This window comes from Mustela putorius, unplaced genomic scaffold, assembly GCF_011764305.1.
Source record: "Mustela putorius furo isolate JIRA1106 unplaced genomic scaffold, ASM1176430v1.1 tig00000196_pilon_pilon_pilon, whole genome shotgun sequence".
Lineage (NCBI taxonomy): Eukaryota > Metazoa > Chordata > Mammalia > Carnivora > Mustelidae > Mustela > Mustela putorius.
In genome coordinates this window covers 3316114-3338068 of record NW_025421310.1, presented here as the reverse complement: position 1 = coordinate 3338068, position 21955 = coordinate 3316114, and the positions used below count along the sequence as shown (strand labels likewise).

The window sequence follows — 21955 nt, the reverse complement described above, 5'->3', positions numbered from 1 at the left end:
TTATCTTTCACACATATTTGGAATTTTCCATTGTGCCAGTTTTCAAAAGCATTTTATTCTCAATAATATTTTCTAAGTTTTATGTCTTCAAGAAAATATTTTTCAACCTGAGACAATGTGCTTTTTATTCTTAGTGTTTCATTGTTAAATTATGTTATTCTGACTATATTTAAATGTTTTTCTATCTTTAGACAGGACTCGAAAAATCAGATGATGTCTGTATCTAGAGGGACCAGATAAATGAGCAGTTTGGAAACTAAAGAAAGTAAAACCTGCCTAATATACAGGTGCTTGTGTGCTCATCAGTTAATGAAATGTGTCAGATTTTTACATAATTCTAAAAATAAGGAATCTAGCTTAATAAGTTACCATACTATTTATTTATTTATTTAAAGATTTTATTTATTTATTTATTTATTTGACAGAGAGAGAGATCACAAGTAGGCAGAGAGGCAGGCAGAGAGAGAGGGGGAAGCAGGCTCACCGCTGAGCAGAGAGCCCGACGTGGGGCTTGATCCCAGGGCACTGAGATCATGACCTGAGCTGAAGGCAGAGGCTTAACCCACTGAGCCACCCAGGCGCCCCTATAAGTTACCATACTATTTAAAAGAAAGAAATAATCACGTTAAGAAAACTCTTTGGCGGCAGGTATCCAAACCAAGTCTCATTTGTATGAGCCTTTGTGGCAAGTCAGTGATTTCACTCAGATAAAAAACCTTATCACTGATGGAAAAAGAAGCTAAGATCTAAAATATATTAATAGAAAATGAAATTCAACAAGATTTTAAGGGGAGGCTTCCCAAGAATGGGCTTTCTTCAAGAAATACTCTGTTCGGTACTGAATGGAGAAATACGGAAATATTCCCAAATTGATCACAAATAAGAGGACTCTGCTGGTCCCTTATTGGCTCACCAATTTCCTGGCATTTCAACAAGGCAGGCAAAATAGCTGTGAGACATATTTATTTTAAATGGAAATAGACTGAGAGCTGAAATTCCTGAGTATCTCAGAGGCACTATCGGACCACATAAAAGGTTAGAATTAACAACATAGTTTAACATTTACGTATATGCTATAAAAATAATCAGAAATCAACCAGTTTTCTGTATGTAGTAAATATTGTCTCTATAATTATAAATATAAATACACTAAATACAGTTTTGTAAAATACCAAATAGTCTACTAAAATATTCTTTAAAGGAAATAATTTAAGCTAAATAATGTGGTGAAATATTAAAGCAAAATTAAAGCCCTATTAAAAGCTTAAAATCAGTACTAAAGGACTATTAAAGTCCTGATTATTCCTTTTGTCTGTCCCCCACAAACTTTTTGCTACCTTTGTATGTGTGTGTGTGTGTGTGTGTGTATTAAGATTTTATTTATTTGAAAGAGAGCATAAGCGAGGCAGCACAAGCAAGGGAAGCAGCCAAGGGAGAGGAAGATACAGACTCCCCACTGAGCAAGGAGTCTGACACGGGGCTTTATCTCAGGACCCTGAGATCATGACCTGAGCCCAAGGTAGCTGCTTACCCAACTGAGCTACCCAGGCGCCCTTGCCACATTTTTCTTACCATGAAAATTTTGTTTCTATCATGCAAACAAATGAGACAGTATTTTCTGTAAATGAGATATGAATGTTTACAAATGAGAGAAATTTCTAAACATACTAGACTTTAGTTAGCATGACGTGCCGCCTCCCCGGTGCACCATGTAGAGCAGCGTCTCCAGAAGCCCTTGGGCATCTACTGGGTGGCGCTCAGACACTCACCATCTGGGGCTCCTGTTCTCTTACTGCTGACCACGCGCCTGCATGTTCAGTCTCTAGAGGGGAACCTGTGAGGTGTGGTGTGCTGAGGGCAAGTGAGAAAGAGTTTCACAAGGGCTGTAACTGAGGGAGAGGGGGCCACTGGGGTGGCCCTGAGCCAGGTGGACAAGGGTGGCAAGAGCCTCTGGTTTCCTCAGCTGGGTTCCAAGAGCAGATGTCTCCTATGCCCCTCAGTCTTTTATGTTCGATTTCAGAAAGCCTCATGCTTTTAAGAGAATGGATATTCCTGGATTTCCTGAGATAAATTCCTTACTATAATGAAGAACTGGGAAAAAAAAATAGCTACTCACCCAGTTGGTGTGTGCTGTGAGGCCAGTGGCTGCAGTGATGGTACCTGTGTGGGTGTGGAAATGGGGCTTTTGAACCCTGAGGTTAAGGTTTTGAGATGCCATGACCTCATTTGGTTTCTGAAAGTGATTATCATTTCACCTGTAATTGCACTGACAGTGTCTATGGGGGATTTAAGATTACTTCTGGAAAATATTTATGAATTGTGCGTTATCACTGAACTATTAAAAGTGATTGATGGAGGTATCCAACAGGAATGGCACAACAGCATGGGGAGAGCAAAAATCCTAATGTAATTGAACAGAAGACACTGAAATCCCCTAAGTGAAAGAACGAAGCTGAGCACATCTTACCCACTTAGTTCGGTATTTATATCCAAAATATTTCTCTTCCTCCCTCAGAGCCCTGAAGGTACTGAAATTGAAGGGAGAGACCCTAATGGATGTGTAGAGTTAGAAACAACATATGACGTTGCAAATGACGGGAACTCTGCTTTGTTCAGTGCTTCAGCAGATACTTAACAGTGTCCCTTATGTGGGTCAGGCACATTTCTAGGTATATGGTATATGAGTGCACAGAACATAAACAAGGAGTGTTTTCTTATGGAAATTGCCTTGTGGTAAAGAAAAACAGACAAGCAATGGGTCTTGTTGAATTACTTGGTGTCTTGGAAGGTAATAGGTCTCACGGAAGGAGAAAAGAACCAGACTGCTTAAAGAAAGTGAGGGGGTGGGGAAGCATTACGATAGTAAATTGGGTCTCCGTAGTAGGATTCAGCAAAGATGAAATTTGGAGGAAAATGTTAAGGTGGCTAGTGATAAATTCCTCATTTATTCCTGCCCAAATGGTACATACCCATTTTCCTGTTTTACTGCACTAGACAAGAACACCAGTATTAATACTGGACACAAGTGTGGAGAGTAGGCATCCTGGTTTTGCTCATGATCTCAGGAGCATGTTTTATAGTGGACAAAGAGGTATGGCAGTTAACCACATTTGCAATAGCACTTTTGTACGAGCTCCTTAAGAGGATCCCCTCTAAGTTTAATGACTCTGTCCTTGTCACACACGCATCCCAAAATTTTTCTTAAAAAATTGCTTTGGAGAAAAGTGTTTTGTACAGAATGGGGAAAAAAACCCTCAACATAAGAAAATTTGTGGGAGGCTTCTTTTTTTTCTTTATTTTTATTTTTTTAAAAGATTATTTATTTATTTCACAGACAGAGATCACAAGTCAGACAGAGATCACAAGTAGGCAGAGAGGCAGGCAGAGAGAGGGGGAAGCAGGCTCCCTGCTGAGCAGAGAGCCTGATATGGGGCTTGATCCCAGGACCCTGGAATCACGACCCCAGCCGAAGGCAGAGGCTTTAACCCACTGAGCCACCCAGGCACCCCCTTTTTTTCTTTTTAAAGATTTTATTTATTTATTGACGGACAGAGATCACAAGTAGGCAGAGAGACAGGCAGAGAGACAGGAGGGGAAGCAGGCTTCCGGATGAGCAGAGACCCCAACTGAGCCACCCAGGTGCCCTTGTGGGAGGCTTCTAAAGCAGTAGTTCAAGGAAAACTTATCACATTAAACACTTACAGGAAAAAAAAAAAAAAAAGGTCTCTGGGCACCTGGCTGGCTCATTCTGTGAAGCATGTGACTCTTGATCTCAGGATGGTGAATGCAAGCCCCACATTGGGTGTGGAAGCTACTTAAAAAGAGAAAGGTCTCAAATCAAGGATCTCACCTTTAGAAACCAGAAAAAGAGAACTGAAATGCAGAGAAAGCAGAAGGAAATAATAAAGATCAAAACAAAAATGAATGCAATAGACAATGAAGAACTGTACAGAAAATTCATGAAACCCGAAGCTTTAAGATCAATACACTGATGAACCTCTATCCAAACTGATCATATAAAAAGAGGGGAATATACAAACTTCCAATGTTGGAAATGTTAGAATAAATAAATAAATATATATTAGAAGTGACATCACTAGAGATTCTACAGGTATTAAAAAGATAATAAGGGGGTTGTCTGGGTGGTTCAGTGGGCTAAAGCCTCTGCCTTCGGCTCAGGTCATGATCCCAGGGTCCTGGGATTGAGGCCCCACATCTCATCGGGCTCTCTGCTCAGCAGGGAGCCTGCTTCCCGCCCCCCCCCACCTGCCTCTCTGCCTAATTGTGATCTGTGTGTGTCAAATGAATAAATAAAATCTTAAAAAAAAAAAAAAAAAAGCAGCAGCCCACACTGGGGCTCCAACCCCCGACCCTGAGATCAGGGCCTGAACCAAAAACAAGAGTCTGAGACTTAACCAACTGTGCCAGGCGCCCTGATGTCACAGTATTTTTGCATAAATACATTACCCTTATATTTCTGTATCTTTTCTTTGTTGGCGAAAGTCCTGATTCCAGTTACATAAATACATGTACTTAATTTGTTTCAGTATTTAACAATAATATGATGATTCATGAAATTTTAAGGCCCTTGCAGATATTTCTACCTTTATGTATCACTAGTAATATACAGTCAGAACTTCTTTTTTTCTGTGTTGAATTATTACTCCTTTGTAGGGAATCTCTACACTTATTGCACAATCAAGTTTACATACCTTTTTTGCCTTTGAATTTTATGGATTTTGATTTCATTTTAACATGGTTTGATAATGTTATTACCAAAAATATTTATAGTTTTCCCAAAATCAAACATATAACATCTGGTGAGTTCATAACTAGTGTCTGTTCCTGTCTTTAAACCCTGGTTAGTGACTTTTCTAAAGCAGTCACACTCCTTTTAAAAAATTTTATTATTGGGGCGCCTGGGTGGCTCAGTGGTTAAAGTCTCTGCCTTTGGCTCAGGTCATGATTCCAGGGTCCTGGGATCGGGCCCCGAATCAGGCTCTCTGCTCAGCAGGGAGCCTGCCTCTTCCTTTCTCTCTCTCTCTCTGCCTGCCTCTCTGCCTACTTGTGATGTGTCAAATAAACAAAAATCTTTAAAAATTTTATTATTATTATTTTTATTTGACAGAGAGAGACACAGTGAGAGAGGGGACACAAGCAGGGGGAGTGGGAGAGGGAGAAGCAGCCTTCCCGCTGAGCAGGGAGCCCAATGTGGGGCTCAATCCCAGGACCCTGGGATTATGACCTGAGCCACAGACAGACGCTTAATAACTGAGCCACCCAGGTGCCCCAGGAGTCACACTTCTTACAATGGCTCATCCTTAAACAGTCTTTAAAGGCGACTGAATATGTAAGTACAAATGTACACATACACAAATATATTTGTGTGCACATGCATTTCTTTACATTTTTCTAAGTTAAAAAAATCAGGATATGGTAGAGTATACTGAACCTTGACTTTTTTTCATCTAACAAATATCTCCTATTTTCTCGTTTCACATATAGCATTTAGAGATTTTTTTCATTCCATTTTAGCATTGTAGTTGCTACGTAAATTATGAGTTCAGACTGCTAATTCAATCATTCCCAATTAATTAATTAATTTGGCATAAAGAGAGCAGAAGTATTCAGAGCAGCAGGCAGGAGGAGAGGGAGAGACAGACTCACTGCTGAGGGAAGAGCCCTGCTGAGGGGAGAGCCGGACTCTGGGCTGGGTCCTAAGACCCCAGGATCATGACCAGCGCCAGAGGCAGACACTCAAACGACTGAGCTACCCAGGTGCTCCTTAACTAGGACAGATGTTTACTGATTATTTTTTACGTGGAAAACTAGATGCCATGTTATTTTCTGGGCATGAGGCTGCTTATGTAATTCAATTGTCTTCAGATTCCTGTGACTGCTGTTAAAATGTGTTTGCTATAAAGTTAATACCATGGGTTCTGTCAAGTTGGAAATAAGTCTCTTATACCAGAAAGTTGTGTTCACAGTGGGATGGTGACGTTAAAAGGGGACAAAGAAGTAAAGTGGAAGGAGCTCCTCTAAGCTGTGCCTGGAGAGTCAAGCATCACAATGCATGGCCCACTTATATGTTTAAGCATGCATCATTCCATACTATTAATTCCATGAATTAATAAAAATGAGTGAACGATCCATTGGGAAACTTACTTCCAAAGTCGAATGCCAACTAATAAATGTGGGAAGACTGATGGGACTTCATCATCAGTGGTGGCTGAAGCTATGGGCTGAAACACTGACGTGGATCAGTATAGTCACGCAGTTTCAGAACATCTTCTGAGTAACTACATACTACAAATAAAGGGAAATAAAACAACAGGCCCGACACGGAGTCCCTTATGTTAAGCTCTATATCACCAAACCAAAACATAATTTTTTTAATAGATTTTATTTATTTATTTGACAGAGAGAGAGAGAGATTGCAAACAGGCAGAGAGGCAGGCAAAGAGAGGAGGAAGCAGGCTTCCCGCTGAGCAGAGAGCCCGATGCCGATGCCGGGCTCGACCCCAGGACCCTGGGATCATGACCTGAGCCGAAGGTAGAGGCTTTAACCCACTGAGCCACCCCCACCCAAGACTTAATTTAATTACAGTTTGGCCCTCCCAAAAATGGAACCATAAACCATCAGGATCTCCTGATCAGCACTAGTCAGGTACTTTGCCTGAGGGCCTCCAGCCATCTCCTAAAGGAAAGTGACCTTGTATGAACCAACCCATCTTTTGCCTAGGATCACTTCTTTGTTCCTACTTCCTTCTCCCTTATCAAAGTATTTCATTTTGTACAGCTCCTTGGAGTTCCCTTCTATCTGCTAGATTAGATGCTGCCCTGATTTGAATCACCTTTTGCTCAAATAAACTCTTAAAATGTTACAAAAAATAAAGGGAAATAGTAATTCTTGAGTCAAGAACACAAACTTACAGAAGTGACTGAAGTTACTATCCGTATTGGTAAATACGGATACCACGTACCTCCCGATATGATGTACTATGAAACATACAGCACCATTTCTGTGATTTCAGTATAAAACAATGCAAGAGCAAAATATCACCATTAGGAAACATTAGAGAAACAGAGGGAAATTCTACAAACTATATGACATGTCATGTCCATGGAACTCAAAGCCTGATTAACTGCTTCATTAAGGAGTGGAGAACAGTGACAACCAAATGCTCATGCTGTTCTGGGTTTGCTCACAGACCCGTAGACACCAAGGGGCAGTATTAGGACCAATGGTAACATCTGGACATGCCCTGTGGATTACTTAATAGTATTTTACCAATACTGAATATCCTGATTATAATATTCTGATCATATAAAATGTGCCCTTAAGAAACATGCACCAAAGCATCCACTTGTATGGAGGCAATGTATCTCCCCATTAATTTGGATTGTTCAGAAACCCACACATGGGGCGCCTGGGTGGCTCAGTGGGTTAAGCCGCTGCCTTCGGCTCAGGTCATGATCTCAGGGTCCTGGGATCGAGTCCCGCATCGGGCTCTCTGCTCGGCAGGGAGTCTGCTTCCTCCTCTTCTCTCTCTCTGCCTGCCTCTCTGCCTACTTGTGATCTCTCTCTGTCAAATAAATAAATAAAATCTTTAAAAAAAAAAAAAAAAAAAGAAACCCACACATGTACGTGTGTGGGGAGAGACTGATAAAACAAAAGACACAGAACAAACAACTGTTTAATCTGGGCAGAATTTATACATGAGTATCTTGTACTATTTTTGTACTATAAGTTGAAAACTGAAGTTTTTAAAAATTCAAAAATCAACACATTTTACCACTTCATACAAAATGTATGTATCATAATCAACTCAGATGACGCAAAAGATATCATTTGATGCTAATTCACCCATTTTTGGCTTTTTTTTAAGCGTAGAATGGGTTTTCCTTAAACACTGAAAATATTCTACAACACACGCCATATGTATGATGTTAATATTTCACCTAAGATCAGAGACAAAAGAAAAAAAATTGGGATCACTTGGCCTTCAGCATTACTCTACAGAAACTACCTCATGCTGTACGGCCAGGAAAAACATACACATACACATTAGAAAGAAAGAAATAGATGGTTCTTTCACCATCTAAAATAAATGCCAGAACGCATCATCTGTACCAGCCCTAATGCGAACATCCTAATGTCAGGACTCCTCCCTTTTTCTTCACTGCCGTCCTGCTCCCCTCTTTTCCACAGAACCCATCCCCTTCTCACGTGCTATGGGAGTTAGGAACATTGCATTTCCTCACCCAGAAAAGTAGGTTCCATGAGGGCAAAATTCCTTTGTTTTGTGTAACTGTCCCTCAGAACAATGTACTACTTAAAATAAAACCCATGAGAAATAAGTTACCAAGCATGTTTAGATGCAGCCTTAAGAAAAACATATACTGGCAACAGGCCTCTGGGGGAAGGGACCATATAGGGCTTTGAAGCCAAGCAGCGGGGGACGCCCGGGGCCACTCAGGCCAGAACACCAACTGCTTCATTCTCCCCTATCTCCCCTTCCCCTGAGAGCACCCGTGGCTAATTTGATGAACTCCTTGAATGTGCTGCTCAACTATAAACTTTATACTGCTTGACCAGACGTATTTTGCCTTCCTTCTTGTTTATCTACAAGGCATATGAATGAATATGTGGCCTTCTTCAGCCCTTCTGTTGATTACTGTCTATACCTAATAAAAACGGGACTGAGTTGTTCCGGGGCAACAGTCTTTTCTGCTATTGTCCCCTGCTCCCTTGCTCTTGCAGCTGACTTGTTTGTGCCTCATTCTTCTCCTGTGCACCGTCTACAAGTGGCAGTTTTGTGCAACTCATATATCTAAAAGAATCCAAGACACTCATAAGATATACAATAAATGATTTCTTGGAGCACTAAATGTCACCTTCACTTTCTTATCCATTTATAAGAATCCACTCTGCTGCTTATCCTAACTTTACTAAGTCACTACCACCCTCCCTTCAAGTTGAGTATCCTGAGTACACTCACCTATGGAGAAGAATCCTGTTTTGGAGACAAAATTTTCAAGGTGGTTAAGAATCCGGCAAAGCCATGTGCTCAACTTCCTTGTCTTTTTAGATTCCAGTGTACTCTGCTCACCTACCCTAGGCATTAAGCTCCCTCCGTGCTCAAGGACAAGACTGCCACCTCAGTCACCCAGGCACCCCACTCCTCAGTGTGCCCAGAACACAGAAGTGGTCATGTGGAGGAAGGATGGAGGTCTCAGGAGACCCCTGCCGAGCCAGCAGCAAATATATAGTAGGTCCTGGCACTGAACATGTTAAGACTATATGCGAAGACCTTGGAGTTGAGGGAACCAATCCTCAGATGTCCATCTAGTGGAAAATGCATCACTCCTGCTTTGGAACAAACTGGGGTCAGCATTCCAGGCATGCAAAGAAGAACCTTTGGTAAAAACCATGATGTTTCCAAAGGGGTTTCTCCAACTCTCTTGAAGTTCACAAGAACTTGAAGTTGTTGAAGTTCACAGCTCAGCCACAAGTACAACCACAGCTACAACATATACCATCCTCCAGAGAGAGGAGAGAAGAGGGCAGGGGTCTTTTGAGTCAAATGTCCTTTCCAAAGAACAAAAAACCATGCACACTATCAAACAAAAACTCTTACGAACTCACAAAGAAGGCAATCATACTATGTGTGTCACAAAAAAGGCTCAGGCCCGGGCGCCTGGGTGGCTCAGTGGGTTAAGCCGCTGCCTTCGGCTCAGGTCATGATCTCAGGGTCCTGGGATCGAGTCCCGCATCGGGCTCTCTGCTCAGCAGGGAGCCTGCTTCCTTCTCTCTCTCTCTGCCTGCCTCTCAGTGTACTTGTAATTTCTCTCTGTCAAATAAATAAATAAATAAAATCTTTAAAAAAAAAAAAAAAAAAGGCTCAGGCCCACTATGAACATGTGAACTGTGTATGTAGTCTTTTAAAATGATGTGAGGAAAGCTCCAAGTGAGGAAATAATCACTTTTTATTTTTTCTGTACATGTTTAACCCATTAACATTGATTACCTTGTGTACCTTGAAAACTAGGGTTGAAGGACAGTCCACAGGATGAATTTCAAATGACCACCTCCAATGCTGGCACCCAAGGAACAGGATGTCCACGGTGGCAACTGTGAAGCCCACACAAACCCAACCCCTGCATGTACACAACTGGAGTCTCCTCTTCAAATCCCTGACACTTTATTTGAAACCAAACTTCACATTTATAAGATCAGACAATGAGAATACTGTTTTTCTGGGCATATCATGACTTTGCCTCAGCTGAGTGTTTCATCTCACTGATTTTAGCAATAATGTAAGCCCCAGAAGGCTGTGGAGAGGGCCTGGGGAATGCATAGTCCTCCCCACGAGATTAACCTGTGAAACCCCAACAACACAAAAGAATTAGGTCCTGGCTGAGAAGTCCACCTCCACATTTGTCAGGGGAAAATGAAGAAAACAGAAGAGCAGAATGGAATCAAGAAATAGGGAGGAAGAGAGAACACTGGGCATTTAAAAACCATAGAAACAGGAGTTTTACTTATAAATACCAAAGCCTTAAGCAGTCCCAAGGGAGCATATTTTAATGCGGCTGTATGCGGACCCTGCTCTCAGACATCAGAGGCAAGTGGCAGGTGATGTTACTTTCAGAATTCCAACCTTCTAAGTTCAAGTACCTCATGACTCAGACTTGACATTTCTCACAAAGAATGATGCTCCTTGTGGGTAGAGATGTGTGCAACAAGGCTTCCAGCAAACGTCTCTAGAGTTGTCCTCACGACAGCTTCCTGACACAGAAGAGCCATAAACACACATAAAAATGAAGGGCTGAGACCCTTTCTCTCCAACATTCCCCCCAACCAAAATAATAAAACTGATGAAAAACTGTAAGAGGTTTGGCAGGGAAATCTGAAAGTTTGTGAAGACATTTGTTTTTTCCATTTACAGTCTAGATTTCCATCCCCTTTTCCTTCTTCTTTAAAAAAAAAAATGCTGAGATGGCTTTCTAAGCATCAACCAAGGGGAAAATGTGTGGTCGGAAGTCTTTGTAAGTGCACAGTACCCACTGCCTGTCTCCCACATCCTTCTCACAGTAAGGCCTACGCTGTGTCCCATTCCATCTGACTCTTAAGTGCTGACCTGTCACAGGTTTTCTCACAGTAATGACAAGGATGTGGTTCCCGTTTGTTACACATTCTCAGATGGTTAAGTATCTTCTTCTGGCTAAAATGACTCCTCAGTAGTTGCCTTCAGAATGTGTTTCCCTGAGGCTTTCTCTGATGCAGACAGAGGTGGACCCATGGGTGACCTGCCTTCTCAAAATTCTCTCCAGTGTGAACCCCATGATGAGTGGGCGGAGAGCAGTGGCTGGAGGCTTTCTCATGTTCACTGCATCACAGGCCTCCTTTCCAGTATGACCACTCATGTGCCTGAAGACCCAAAAACAACCTCTCCGACATTCTTTATACTGAGAGGGTTTTTGTTTTTTGTTTCCTCCACTGTGCTCCCCTCATGACGGACAGAAGAGCAGAAGCAGGCGAAGGCCTTTCTACATTCATGGCACCAAGAGCACTTCTCTCAAGTATGAACCCGCTGGTGCTGCAGGAGGTGTGACCTGCGTTTGAAGGCCTTCCCACACTCGAGGCACTTGTACGGTGTCTCCCCCGTGTGGATGACAGAGTGCTGAAGGAGGTACGTGCTCCGGTGAAAGGCTTTCCCACACTGGGCACACTCATAGGGCTTCTCCCCGGTGTGAATCCGCTGGTGCTGCGTGAGTTCCGAGCTGCATCTGAAGGCCTTCCCACACTCCATGCAATCGTAGGGCTTTTCTCCCGTGTGGATGATGTAGTGCTGAATCAGATGTGCTCTGTTGCTGAAGGATTTCTCACATTCTTTGCACTCAAAGGGTTTTTCTCCAGTGTGGGTCCTGTTATGCCGAATAAAAGTAGAGCGGTGGGTGAAGGCCTTTCGACACTGGCTGCACTCGTAGGGCTTCTCCCCAGTGTGAATTGGATGGTGCTGCATGAGGTAGGACCTGCGTTTGAAGGCCTTCCCGCACTCCACGCACTTGTATGGTTTCTCCCCGGTATGAATGAGGTAGTGGCGAATAAGGGTTGAGCTCTGGCTAAAGGCTTTCCCACATGCATTGCATTCATAGGGCTTCATTCCAGTGTGAACCCGCTGATGTCGAACGAGGTACCACTTCCGGTTAAAACCCTTCCCACACTGCTTGCATTTGTAGACAATATTCCCGGCATGAATCGTACGGCCTTTACTGCGTCCCTGTGGGTCACAGTCATGGAGAACATGTCCCTGAGACACTCTTTCCTGTAACACCCAGGAGTGCAGATTATCCTCTGTCCCCAAACCATCATCTTCAAGGCTCATTTTCCCAAGATGGGTCTCTTTTTGAGCATCTGTCCCAGGCTTCAACTGACCTTTCTGCATTTGCACAAGCCCTTCCCAATCCTTGGCGTGCGCCAACCTGGAGTCCTTTGAAGATCCCTGAGTCAGGCTTCCCTGGAGCAAGACTCCCTCAGACAAAACCAGCTGAGGAGTGCTTGGGTCCCTGGTCTGAAGTCTCATGCTGTCACCTGCAGAGAAGCCAACACACAGACGGGGACTTCTAGTGATTCAATACGGAAGAAACAAACTCAACACTTCAGTGGGAAAGTGAGAGTGAAACAGCGCCCCGGGACTGCTGTGTTCCCCACCTCTGGATCCTGGGTTTCCCATGACTGTCTACGGTCCTTGTAGCCTTGACACCATTCAAGGGAAAAACCCGAGGACAGGCTGGACCAGGGAACCGAGGATCTGGAGTGGAGACCCCTCCTCACAGTCCGGAGAAGAGGAGGGAGGACAATTTTGAGAACACTGTCTGTGGGGTATTTGCTTCAAGAATTGGTATCTCTTGGTGTTAAGAGAGTACACAGAAGTGGCCCCAAATAGGACTGGGAAGAAAAAGAGGTCATCTTCCCATAGAAGTGTCCCATGAGCTAAGTCCTAATGGAGAATTAGAATTGCCAGAGAGAGGAAGAGGAAAGGAGCACTGGGTTGGAATGGAACGAACAAGCATGGGTAGGGTCACTCTTGGGGAGTGCTGAACAGTTAAAGGAAGAGAGGGCCCCAGATGCCTGGTGAAGCCAACAATGAAGGGTGATCATGAAAGGAAGAGAATTAAGACTGAAGAAGAGGGATGGAGGGACACTCTGAGACCAATGGTATAAATGACAAGCTTCTGCTCTGCTGGGAGGCATCACGTGGTAGTTAAGCGCATTCTGCAGCCAGAAAGCCATTGTTCCAGTCCTGCCTCTACCAAGTGAGTGGTCTTGGATGGGTTACTTTCTTCTTCAAAGCACAATTTCTTCATCTGAGAGACTAGCAGACTCCATTCTCATTCAGTTCTCCAGGAATGTGACCAAGAGCTCACAAGTTCAGAGGCACTGGTTCCTTGCCTGCTGAAGGCTCCCTGACCACCCCACAACCCCCAACCACCTGTCTGCTCCTACCTGAGCAGGTGCTATGGGAGAGGCCTCCCTTTCCTGTCCACAGCTCCTGCCCATGCTCCAGCAGGTGGGCAAACTCTGCTTTGGGAACTGGATGCCCTGTTGATGGAGAAAGAAACAGGTCGTGGTGTATGAGAAAAAAGCAGTATCTCCATCCCATGTGGGACTTCATGGCAGGGCCAAGACCTGGATGAAGCTGTGAAGAAAATGCTGATGTGTGACCTGAAAACCAAGTGCACAAATCTCATTCTTGGCTTCAACTGCCACAGAAGATAGTCCTGTCCGTCCAGACAACATCAATGTCTTTGAATCTCATCGGCAAAAGCCATTTCACACACAGCCATGGGACCCCAGGAAGGTGAGCCCCTCCTTCCAGAAGGGATTCTGTAATTAATCTAAGTCGCTGTTCTCGAACACCCTGTGCTTCAGAAACACTTAGGGATGCTTGGTTCCAACCTCAAACAGAAAGAAACAAAAGTGCTTGGGCTGAGGCCTAGCCATCAGTATTTCTGGGCTCTCTCGCTAGGGAATTCTCTCTCCCCAAGAGAACTAAAACCTGCCAGGGGAAGAAATCAGTGAATGGCATCTCTGATGGGACTGGTAATCTGAGACAGGCAGGTAACCTGAGCTGAAGACAAAGCCTTTATTCCAGCATGAAAGGAGGCTGAACAAGGAGGCTGCTTCCCCAGTCCTAGCTGCAGCACCCCACAGGCCTGCAAAAGCGCCAGCCTGAGGAACAGGCTGATGCCTGGTCCAGGAAGAGGAGCAGAGAGAACCTTCATATCACTGAGGACAGAACTATGTAACTGCAACCTCCAATCCAGGGCAGCCCCACCCTGGGGCTTCCCATTAGGCGAGATGGGGAATTTCCTTCAAGGAAAGCCACTTTCCAGCTTGTTTTTGTTTCATGCAGCCAGATACGGCTCAACACAGCCAGGTGGGTTCCGCACAGCATTTCAAGGGCTGAGGTATCAGGACCCACGGAAGTCTCCACTGGCAGATTCTGACCCTCAGGCTGGGACTCATTCAGGCAGGTCTCAGTAACGGTCACCGATGTGTCCTATGTGCCTGGCACTGAGGGGCAGCAGAAAAGGTGAACCAGACGTTCCTTTGGCTCTGACAGGAGTTGAGCCCACTCTCCCCTCAGGGCCTTTTCTTATATGGTTCCTCTACCTGGAACCCCTCCTCCACCTCCCCTCCAAGCTTCAATGCTTAGTTCCAATGTCACTCCCTGAGATGCCTTCTTTGCAGCACCCATGATGGGTTATGACCACCTGACTAAATACTCCTAAGTTCCCCTAATTCTCCTACAACTCATCACAACTCATCTAAGAACTGGCATCCACCTTCCCACCTAACTCAGAGTGACTGGTCTGTATTCTCACACACAGGGCGTCATTGTCACTGATGGCTTCTCTTTAAATGGACCCCATTTAATTTTTGTTAAGTGTTTTGTTCTCAAATGGAACTCTTTGTTTTGCTGTGGTAAATGAAAAGAGTCAAGTTCACTTTCCACAAATGGCAGGTTACCATCAAAACAACAGAATCAAAGTAATGCCATTAGAGCCCAGCAAGTTCATGCAGAGAGCTCCGGATTGTGAGCCAGAGGCTGTTCCTTCTGCTGGAAAAATTACCCACAATTAGGGCACCTGAAATACTCAGCACTGTTCTGAGACTTTCTCTTGACAACAATCAGCATTCTAGACAGAGGCGGTCAAAGGACTGGCTTTCTCAAGGTGTCCACCCCTGGCATTTTGTGACATTCCTGTGCACTTTCTAAAGCATCTCCTGCTCCAGTGGAGGGCTGTGACCTAGGCCTCAGGAGAACATGTGATGATCATGAAGACACCACGGGTCTTTTTACAGAGACCGTGTTGTTCAGGAAGATCCCTGGGGCACTGATGACAAATATGGGGATGTGCCTGACTTACCCTCTCTCCTGAGAACAACCCATCACTCACAGCTGTGCTAACTGGGCCCCGGACACCTAACCCAAGAGACTCCTGTGTAGTCTAGAATATGGACATCAGACCGCAGCCTGAGTGTGCTGAGTCTTGGGGTGAGTCTGCGTTCAGAAGAAGGCTGTTTCTCTCCAAATGATCCCTAATGCAGACCTGACACAGGGAGACCAGGTAGAAGGACAAGGACTCAGAAAACTGCAGGGTCTTTGGGGAAGACGGAAGATGGCTCCTGTGACCTTCTTAATCAGCCAGGAATCAAGAAGGGTGGGCTGCCCCACAGGGATGAGAGGTGAGCCCTTACCCAATGAGACCAGAAGCCCACAGGTCTCCAGCATCACCTCCTGGTACAGGGCCCTCTGGTCCAGGTCCAGATGTCCCCACTCTTCCTGGGTGAAGGTCACAGCCACATCCTTGAAGGTCACCAAAACCTGAAAAATCAAACAGAGGTAATGATGTTGATCTTGTGCTGCTGGATGGGGTCAGAACCCTATAACTCAGTCTCTGGTCAAGATATGGAGAGACCCAGGCCTGACTCAATGAGGCCTCCTGAGAGCAGAGCTCTGTGCTGGGCTCAAGGGGGAGACACATGCAGCCTTTGGACATAATGCAGTCATGGCTGAGAGAAAACCTCCTCTGGGAAGCTGCTGGAGATAACAGACAGTAGCATTCCCAGGAAGACCGTGGGGGCAGACAGTAGGTGATCTGGGACATCAGAAGAACGGGGAAAGTGATTGCGATGATAATCCCAACAATGAGAACTGCAGCAACAGTAGCTCAGTCTCCCTGGTCCTCCCCTTGTGCCCGCCCCAGCTGAGGGCTTCACACGGAGATAAAGTGACTTAAAATCCCCTATTCTGGATCCAGACTCCCAGGGACTTTATTAAGACTCTTGAAGCAGACACTTGCCAGCTGTGACCATGGGGTGGACACCCAATCATTTCTCTAAGCCTTGACTTCCACATCAGTACAATTAATCGTTCCTACTTCACCAGGCAGTTCTGAGAAGTAAAGAGAAAATGTTCACATGGCAAACAGTGGAGTGCCTGGCCTGGAATGTGTTCAATGTATTTTGTGACTTTTCCTAACCCTCCCACAGCCCACAAGGTGAATGCCACCATTACCTCCAGCAGCCGGAGGCTCAGGAAGCTCTAGAAAGTTTCCCACAGTCTCACTTTCAAGGAGCAGAGAAAGAATCTGAACATCCAGTAAAAGATGACAGCATTACCAGAAAACAAGCACCTTAAAAAAGGCTATTTTAAGTGGTGACATGGATGCACAAGAGTAGAGAGTACAGGGCACAGCCCTGCAGGGACGTGGGGACAGGACCTGGGACGAAGGGAAGTGCAAGGGCAATGGCTGCAATATGGGAAGGACTTTGGCAAGTTCAGTACCACCCAACTGGGTGCAGTGAGCATGGGAAGATCTGAAGGGGAGCACTGAGGAACAGAGCCCTGAGGGCCAGAGAGGGGGCTGCGTGCATTTGATCTAAGTATGATGGGAGCCCCTGAGGGGGAGACCCATTCACTCATTCAACTATTTACTGAGTACCTTTTACAAGCCCAGGCCGTTCTAGATCTTGGCATAGGGCAGCAATAGGCGCTCACCATCCAGGGCTGGAAACACATCCTAAATAAGCAACTAAAATCAGCAAGACAATGTCAGAGGGCCCTAAAGAATCTAAAGACAAGAAAATAGAGTAAGGAGACTAAAAAGATTGTAGTCCACTTTACATGGGGCAACACGGAAGGCATCTTTCAGGATGGCACACTGGAGTGGGTCTGAAATAAAGTGAGGGAGGGTGCCCGGTGGATGGGAGTGAGAAAAGCGCTCACCATGATCAAGGCTATGAAGAGGGTACAACAGGGCTGACTGCTGGAAACTCACCTGGATCCCCTTGTGCGTTTGTGTCCAATGGCACACGCTACTGCACACTATCATCACCGGCCATTTGAATGGACTCATTTTTCAAATCTGAGTGTCTTAAACTGAGCGAAAACAGATTCACTACTGTCAGGGGAAAGCCAGCTCCATTTGCTGTTAACGGAAAGATAAACTGCCTGGCCTTCCTAGCCCCCAGCCTGCCCTTCCGTCTTTTCTGCCCTAGCACAGCAGCAATTCCAAAAAACCACTCCTGCAGCTCCTCCACCCCAGCCCTTAGCTTTAGCGGCTAGAGGCCAGGAAGGGGCAGAGGTCAGACTCCCACTGGGCTGAGCCAAGACCAACACAGGCTCAGGAGACATCTCCGAGGAGAGAGGTCCCAGAGCGATGCTCCCGGGACCCTGCTGGACACCGGGGACACACAACACCCACGGACCCTTTCTAGTTCCCTCAACCCAGGACGAGGAACTGTACATACTCCTCCGTTTCACACCTGAGAAAAAAAGAGTCCAGCGCGGGAGAGGACCTCGCTCAAGGTCACGGGGTCGGGAAGGGGCGCGGCCAGAATCCGCGCTGGGCACTACAGGTCTGGACACTCGGGGCGGAGCGGGGCGGGAACCGGGGAGGACTGCAGGAGCCACACCTGTCCCTTCCACACAGCATCCCACCCGCTGCCAAAGAGATAGGCGCTCCCCCACGGGACCCCGACCTGCCTTCTGGAGCGGAGAAGTCCCCACCCGAAGCGGCGAAGCTCAGGGGCGCAGGACACCGCCTGCCCGCACGCCCACTCACCTGCGCCGGATCCAGGGACCGCGCCATCGGGCCGCGGGGCTCCTGCGGGCTCAGCCCGCCCACCCCTGCGTCCCGCAGGTGTGCGGGCGAGGCCAGTCGCCGCCCTTCCCCGTTCACCCGATGAGCCGCCGGTAACTCACAGCCCGCACGCACCCCTGCTACGTCACAAACACGTCCACGCGCGACGCCGGAAGTCCCGCCTCTACTAGCGGGCCCAGCGACGCCCCTTCGGGCGGCACGGCCTTCTGGGTAATGTAGTTTTGTCCTGCCTCCTACCCAGTGAGGAATGCTCCTCAGCTCTTTCTAGAACCCGGGCGCTGGGAGAGGGTGCGCGGAGGCTCAAGAGAAGAACGGGGCAGCATTGGATACTCACAAAGGGGACGCACCGAAATTTCCGCAGTTTCCCAAATTGCGTTTTCTTCATCTTTTTATTTTAAATTTCCTCATGGAGCGAGCAGTCACACTGTACTGTAAATGCTTTAAAACCACGTTTTGGGGCGCCTGGGTGGCTCAGAGGGTTAAGCCTCTGCGTTTGGCTCAGTCATCATGATCCCAGAGTCCTGGGATGGAGCCTTGCATCGGGTTTTCTGCTCCGCAGGAAGCCTGCTTCCCCCTCTCTGCCTGCCTGCTGGTGTTCTTTTTCTCTCTCTGTGTGTGTCAAATAAATAATAAAATCTTTAAAAAGAAAAATAAAACCACGTTTTCCTGCTGCCTCAACGTCCTACATCAGGCTGTGAGCACCCCACCCACGTGAGCAGGTACCCCGGTGTGATAATAAGGTTAGTCCCCTATACAACTTCCTTTTCTTATCCTTCCCTGTGATCTAGTGACATTCCAGGGCATGAATGAATTCCCTTAAGTCTTTTGTGTACTCCCCTTTGACTCCCTCACTCTGGGCTCCCCCACCTGCTTGGTCTAGCCAGTTCCCTGGCCCCATCTGGCCACTTGTATGAGGTACAGTGCCACCTCTTCTAGGAGCTGTGAGTGTAAAGATACCTTTAATTCCATATGCCACTGTGTATAATTTAAACAGCCTTGTTGTAGTGTTGCTTAAAGACTCCATAAGGGGCACTTACTCCCGCATTCACTGTGTGGGGGAGTAACACAAGATATCATAGTGTTATTTTTATAGTATCATTTAGATACAAAGTACCTTCACTCAGAACTTGGAACTAATAAACATCTTGTTGCTCTCCAAATAGACTGAAGCTTTAGAGTCAACTTTGTGAGTTTCACGTCCAGGGTGCCTGGGTGGTTTAGTCTGTTAAGCATCCAACTCTTGATTTCTGCTCAGGTCATGATCTCAGGGTTGTGAGACTGAACCCCGCATTGGATTCTGTGCTGGGCGTGAAGCCTGCTTAAGATTCTCTCTCTCTCCCCTTGCCTCTACCCCACTAAAAAAGGAGGGGGAGGGAGAAGAGGAGGAGGAGGAACCAGATGATGTGGCATTTTGCCTATTTCCCATGCAAAAAAAAAAAAAATTCTTCCATGTATGGATACATCTCAGTATTCCAACCCCAGCAATTCCATCTGTGTCTCCTCACCTCCCTAGAGGTGATTAGGTCGTGAGGGCTCTGCCTTAATAATAGAATTGGTACCCTTATAAAGAGATACTAGGAAGTTTCCTTGACCCTTCCACCATGTGAGGACACTGTGAAGAAGCTATGTTGAACCAGAAAGTGGGCTCTCACGAGACACCAAATCTGCCATCACCTTGATCTTGGACTTACAGTCTCCAGAACTGTGAGAAATTAAATCTCTGTTGTTTATAAGCCACTCAGTCGATTCTATTTCCTTTACAACAGCCCTAACAAACACAGATACAATTATTTTTAAAATCGTAGACTTACCTGAAAAGAAGAGCCACTGACAAATGTTTTTTCCTGCTGTGGTAGTGGCTACTATGGTCATAATCTGAGTACAAGTGCAAAGGGGGCATCTTATCCCTGAGATAAACATTTGGGGGCACCTGGGTAGCTTAGTGGGTTGAATGTCCAACTCTTGCTTTCAGCTGGTGTCATGATCTCAGGATCCTGGGACTGGGCCCCACATCAGTCTCTACACTTAGTGCGGAGTCAGCTTGAGGATTCTCTCTCCCTCCCTCTCTTCCTCCACTCATGTGCTCTTTCTGTCTAAAATAAATTTTTAAAAAACCAATTCTTTCTCTCCCTCTGCCCCTTCACTGTCCTCCCACCTCTCACTCTCTCTCTCTAAAACAAAAACAAAAACAAAAACAAAAACAAAAAGTATTTGGTTATTGTTTGAGGATGATGTTAATGATCCAAATAATTATTCTGAAAATCGCTAAACAGAGCAAATGTTATCAAGCTCTTTCTCCCCTTTTTGGTACAGACTGTATTTTGAGGAACCTGAATAGAAGATTATGGAAAATTCTTTATGTTTCTTTAAAATTTCTAGTTAATAAATGCAGAAATAGCAATAGAAGTAGGATACAAAACCATTTCATTGGTGCATGAAATAATCATCTATACAGTCATGACCACTGCATGCAGACCATGTATAAGATGCATGGGGAACTGCTATGGGATAGGAAACACCAACAACAAAGTCTTGTCACAAAAGAGACACCCATACATCGGAGCAGACTTACTTGAGGCAGTCACAATTTCTCAGCACTGCGTGTAGGGTATTAGGGCCAATTTAATGTTAAAACCTGTTTAACTATTAGGGCCTGCTTAGCCAGAGTGACTTCATATTGCCTAGGTAGCCATATTGTTGTTTACATCTACGGACTTCATTCTGGGAATAAACGCCCCAGTAGTTCCTGGTATGGTTCCGGGTATTGATTCCAGGAGTAAACGCCTTAACAATAGAAGCCACATACCTTAGGTCTGTAGGTATGCCCTACAAAACCAGCCTATGAGATCGGGAGGGGGTCACTCTCTTTGGAGGGGCCCTGGCCGGTCAGTCTGACTTCTAATGCTTGGCATAGAATAAAGCTTCACATAACTTTCACTTTGTCTCAGTCTCATTCCTTTGATAATGGGCCTCAACATTCTAGGGGCTCGTCTGGGATCTACGACTAGAACTGAGTCAGCATCAGAATTTCTGGGAAAAGCCTCCGGAGGTAAGATCTTGAGATTTTATCTTGCAGGATATGGACTGTCTGTCTGATTCCAGAACTCCAGAGTATAGCCCACCAGGGAGAAGCTGGATGCAGCATTGCTCCCCAGTGCTGGAGTGGATGTGGGGATGCCCCAACCCTCCACTGGGAGATTGCCAGGGAGTTCGAATCCCCTTAGGTGGTCAGGGGGCCTGCCAGGGAGTTCGAGTCCCCGTAGGCAGTCAGGGCGCCAAGAAAATCCCCACCAGCAGGTTGTATTTTTGAGTTGGGATTATATCTTGCACACCCTTGGACTTGATATCTGGTTGAGGAAGGGCTGCTGGGTCTGGTCTGCAGTTGTCTTTGTCTTGTCTTTTTGTTGTCTGTTGTGTTGTTTGTTGTGTTTGAAGAAATGGGGCAAGCGGAGAGTAAGGGACCTATGACACCCCTAAGTCTTGTTATCCAGAATTTCAAGGATTTTCAAGGTAAAACCACCCAGTTGGGTGACAAGGTTTATCCAGAAAAACTCTCTAAAACTGGGAATCCTTTCTCTGCCTTCTGACAGCACTCCCCCTTCTGTTTCTGAACTGACTTGGGTGTGGCCTGCATAACTAGCCTCTAGACTATCCCCAGTGCTTCCTGCACCATGGCTCCTTCCCTCTTCACTGTCAAGGAGCAAGAAGAGCAGCCCCTGGACCTAACACCCCCCACTCCAGATCTTCTCACCCGTGTCTCAGGTAAACATTAAAA

The 21955-nt window shown here is 45.7% G+C and overlaps 2 protein-coding genes across 2 annotated transcripts in view; one reads left to right on the top strand and one right to left on the bottom strand.

Moving 5' to 3' along the window:
• Positions 1–11615, top strand: part of LOC101683162 (zinc finger protein 549-like) — a 43324-nt gene extending 31709 nt beyond the window's left edge. Inside the window, exon 3 of the mRNA XM_013048123.2 lies at positions 11528–11615. Within this exon, the coding sequence (XP_012903577.1) occupies positions 11528–11592 (65 nt within the window). The 3' untranslated portion in view covers positions 11593–11615. The remainder of the gene's footprint in view (positions 1–11527) is intronic.
• On the bottom strand, positions 9973–18331 carry ZNF550 (zinc finger protein 550). Its single transcript, XM_004776867.3, has 4 exons — positions 18142–18331; positions 15773–15899; positions 13514–13609; positions 9973–12598 (listed from the first exon to the last, which is right to left on the bottom strand). The coding sequence occupies exons 1-4, from the start codon at positions 18166–18168 to the stop codon at positions 11583–11585; spliced, it is 1266 nt and encodes a 421-aa protein (XP_004776924.1). The 5' UTR covers positions 18169–18331; the 3' UTR covers positions 9973–11582.
• Positions 18332–21955: the final 3624 nt, after the last annotated feature.